The 4,688-nt window shown below is 38.0% G+C and overlaps 1 protein-coding gene across 1 annotated transcript in view; it reads right to left on the minus strand.

The window, feature by feature from the left end:
- Positions 1 to 1,998: 1,998 nt before the first annotated feature.
- Positions 1,999 to 4,688, minus strand: part of LOC107713407 (netrin receptor DCC-like) — a gene marked incomplete at its 3' end in the record, with an annotated part of 10,817 nt that continues 8,127 nt past the window's right edge. The window contains exons 2-3 of the mRNA XM_016518900.1: positions 2,338 to 2,486; positions 1,999 to 2,137 (exon numbers count right to left, since the gene is read on the minus strand). Of these exons, the coding sequence (XP_016374386.1) occupies positions 1,999 to 2,137; positions 2,338 to 2,486 (288 nt within the window). The remainder of the gene's footprint in view (positions 2,138 to 2,337; positions 2,487 to 4,688) is intronic.

The raw sequence follows: 4,688 nt of genomic DNA on the forward strand, positions 1-4,688 counted from the left end.
CTCCTCTGACCAGACAAAACCAGCAGTTCAATTCCAGGCTGCAGCAAAGTCTCATTGTGCAGAGGACTCATCTGGTTCCTGTGTGTGTGTGTGTGTGTGTGTGTGCATGCATATGCATGTTCATGAGTGTTTATGTGTGCATGTGATGAGTGTTCATGAGTATTCATGTGATTTTGCGATCGACACCCCCCCCCATTCAATGTGATTTGCAATGTGTGTGCATGCATATGCGCTCGCGTGTTTGTGTGTGCATGCATACGCGCGCATACGTGTGAGTGCATGGATATGTGTGTGCGTGTGTGTGTAGAATCCCATCATACAATTTCATTAGCTTGACACGAGGGCCTTTAATTAAGCAGTGAAATGGGGAAGGAGCAGCAGCGGCTCATTTGAATCATTCTGCTGCGCGTCTCTAATGGAAGCTGACACGCAATAAATTTCCACAGCCTCTTAGAGCCGCGCTGAAGCTAATGCAAAGAGACGCTGCAGCCAATGAGAGAAAGACACGCGCGGGTTAAGCTGCTCGCACAGACATCTGGAGAAAATCACGCCAATATGAGACAAAGAATCAGAGGAGTGCATGATGGGAATGGATCGGAGCGAGTGGGAGAATGCAGCAGGTCTGAGCAGCATGTTAAGAAGCTCGCGTTCGTCTCGTTGTCTCTCTTAAAGAGAGCTGCACCTCCCTATTTTACATCAGCTATAAACCAGTGCTCAGCTGATGGGATTTTTAACGACTGATGCTGATTTCAGCACTGCAGGCTTTACTAACATTACAGGACAGAGAAATTCACAAAATTAATTATTACATCAGGCTTATAAATTAAAATATAAAATAAAATAAAAAATATATAATATATTTTAGTGTATTCCTCATTTGTAAGTCACTTTAGACAAAAGCATCTCCTAAATGCTAAAATAAATTAATAAAATAAAATAAAGTAAAATGTGTCCATCCACGTCTCTGCATCCCGTGACACATCTGAATCTGCAGGACGACATCGACAGGCTCCAATCAAACAATTCAAGCTGGGTGATGCTGATAAGAGCCGGCGATTGAATCTTTGAGAATTACTGCAAACATAATCCTGAGGTTAACACATAAATCAATAGCCTGATGTTAGACGGCTAATGAGAAGGGCTGCTGGGAAATATGACCCGCTTTATGATTCAAATACCGCTGCTGCATTGAGCTGCTGCTAAAACAGTTTGCCTTCGGGCTGTAGACAGGTGGCGAGAGACGAACGAACACGCCTTTAACATCAAAAAACTGAAGCTTCTTATTTTATTTTATTTTATCAAATTTTTTAAAAACATTTTATGTTATGCTATATGTTATTAATATTTTATTGAAATAGAGTTAACTCAACTCTAACTTAGTTAACTCATTAAATGAAACAACAAAATCAGCAAAACTTTAACTAAAATGGAAAATATAAAAATAAAACCTCATTTAAAATATTAATTAAAAAACTATAATAGTATATAAATAATCTGGGTAAAGTAAAATTAAAACTATAACCATAAAAAAACATTTTCATTACTTGAAATAAAAATGTAAAGAAATTTATTTCAGCTATTTTTTATTTTCATTTAGTTTAACTTGATGCACTAAAATAACTAGAACTGAAATAAAATTAATAAAAACAACTATATAGCCAATGAAAATAACAAAAACAAAGCAGAAAATATAAAAATACAAACTAATTCATTAAAAAAAAACGTAAAAAAAAAAAAACTCAGCAAGATTTTGTAACTCTACAACTACAAAATAAATAAAGATATCAATTTATGAAGGTGCTGTAAAATAATTATTGTATATTCTATTGTAATTCTACTATCTAGTGTTTTTATTTCTATTCATTTTTCATCTTTTGAAACCAAACTCACAAACTTGTGGCTCACAGAAAATTCAGTCTCCCTCTCGTGATTATGGCTGTGTGGGGATTAATGTGCGGCTGGTTAGCAGTAGAGTTGACTAGAGTTGACTAGTCTTACCGTCTGAGAGCGTGGTGATGAGCGTGTCTATGTCGGAGAGGCCGGGACCGTGTCGATTGACCGCCAGCACTTGTAACGAATACTCCGTGAACTTCTTCAGGCCCTCCATCCTATAGCTCTGACCCACGACCTCCACGTTCTGGAGAAACACCGTGGTCAGAAAACAACATGCTAATGAGCCTTCAGTAAGCCCCGCCTTACAGACATCACCGACCAATCACAGCACTCGGCCGTCAGCAGCTGTACCAATCCAGCATGCTTTTTGAAACAGGTCAGACTTCTGACATAATACTAACAAACAGACTTTTTATAATAGCATACTAACCAGGTTACTCTCACCTGCTCTTTTCCGGTGGAGGTCTCAGTCCACAGCAGCCGGTAGCTCTGGACCGGGCCGCTGGTGTGAGACGGAGGATCCCAGGACGCCTGGATGGACGACGCAGACGCAGCTTCTGCCCGCAGGTTCTCCACTGGACCAGGAACCAGAACTAATGAACGATCACATCACCGTCGACACATGAGAAACACAGGCTCTTCATGGGTCTGAATGCACTGCAGAAACGTCGTGTTTGTGCTGATTTCAATATTTGAGTGAGAGTTTATTTCTATTTTTATATTTCGTTTGATTTTGCTGATATCAGTATCCATTGTGTTCATCTATGCTTTGTTACAGTGAACACCTTTTGTGCTTGAAAACAAACAAACTTGGGGAAAAAAATAGTAAAAAAAAAATTAAATTAAACTAACTAAAATTAAAATAAAAACTAAAAATATTAAAATAAAAGCTAATTTAAACATTAATAAAATTAATTTACTTTTTAAAACTACTATAAAAAGTTTTAGTATTTTTTGTTGGGTGTTTTTGTAAATTTTTTAATATTTATTTTCTTTTAAATATGCCTATATAGTTTTTAAGTTTTAGCTTAGTTTTATTTATTTTAGAACTTCAACTTAAACTAGTTTTTTTTTTTTTTTTGATTAGTAATTTTTTAATGGTTTTATCTATGCTTTGTTACAGTGAACATCTTTTGCACTTAAAAACAAACAAACTTCGGGGAGAAACTATGAAATAATAAATAATAATAAATATTTATTAAAACATTTTAAATCTAAAATATCTATTATTTCACAGACAAAAAAAAACCCTAATAAAAAAAAACTATTTTTAAAACTATGATTTTTTAAAAACTACTATAAAAAGTTTTGTTTTTGTTTTTTTGTTGGGTGTTTTTATCATTTTTATTTTATATTTATTTTCTTTTAAATATGCCTATATAGTTTTTAAGTTGTAGCTTTTCTGTTTATTTATTTTTATTTATTTTTGAACTTCAACTAAAACTAAACAACAATGAGAAATTTTGACATTAAGTTTATGTTTTTTAAATTTTTAGTAAATAAATTTTTTTTTGATGAGTGGTGATTTTTTAATGGTTTCAGTTAAGGATAATAATCCTGGATCAGACACTGGAACACATGAGATAACTGATCAGCAGCTCGCACAGAAACACGTCCGTATGCAGATGAGCTCTACATTTACATCATATTCATATTTCAGAGATGAAGTGTGTTTGTCTTTCAGGCTGTTTGTGAGGAAGAGCCGGAATCTGGATGGAAAAGGTCAGACGGCTCGACAGCACTCACTGTCCAATAGAAAGGTTAAAGAACTCCAGTGTGTGAGAGAGTGTGTGCGTGTGAGTGTGTGTGTGTGTGTGTGTGAGTGTGAGTGTGTGTGTGTGTGCGCGTGAGTGTGTGTGCGTGTGTGAGTGTGTGTGTGTGTGCGTGTGTGTGCGTGTGAGTGCGTGTGCGCGTGTGTGTGCGTGAGTGTGTGTTTTTGCGCATTTGAGTGTGTGTGTGTGTGTGATAATATAATGAAATCTCTCACACTGCTCCTCTGTGTGACTTCAGGAGGAAACTAGAGCATTATGGGATGTTTCAAACATCTGCACAGCACTGCTGACATTTACAGAGATCTGCTGCATCGTCACAATCACCAAACACAGTTAGCTTCCATTGCTCTCAGTGTGACTGATGTCAGATATCAGATGTTCTGCTGTATATTTCAAGTTGAGAGGCGGCGACTCTTACGCTCGGGTTGCGTGGACAGTGTTCGCTTTCACACTGCCCGTTTTGTATGGGATTACATTTCTGCCGCAATTCTGCACGTGAAAGATCATATTTTGAGCGCGGAAAAGTGCGTTTTGCACGCGCGCGAACTGAGTTTTGTGGAGAAAATGTTTGTTTCGCAAAGAAGAAAGTATTTCGAACGCATGAAAATCAATTTTTTATTTAAAATAAGTTTTTGGATGTGTGCAGACCTCTTTTGCGCGTGCAACATTTCACTAGCTTGCTCACCTGATGCCCACCCTCTGTGCTCGCTAAATGCCAACAGCTCGCGTGCTCAACACAACCTCGCCTTTTACGGCGACACCATTGCGCTGCAAAGATGTACCAGGAGAAGTGCGATTATTAGACGACCGATTGTCATTTCCTACTGAAGGTTCTTCAGGCTAAAGTCCTGAGGGACCTGCACAAGGATGGTCACGATCCGGAAGTTCTGAAAGAGCTCCGAACCTCAACTGACCTCGCGTTCCGAGCAACTAAGGTCACTGCGAGTTCTCTGGGTCGTGCGATGTCCACACTTGTGGTCCAGGAGCATCACCTCTGGCTGTGTCCGGTCAACATGACGGACG

Source organism: Sinocyclocheilus rhinocerous, unplaced genomic scaffold, assembly GCF_001515625.1.
Source record: "Sinocyclocheilus rhinocerous isolate Xijiao unplaced genomic scaffold, SAMN03320098_v1.1 scaffold7686, whole genome shotgun sequence".
Classification (NCBI taxonomy): domain Eukaryota; kingdom Metazoa; phylum Chordata; class Actinopteri; order Cypriniformes; family Cyprinidae; genus Sinocyclocheilus; species Sinocyclocheilus rhinocerous.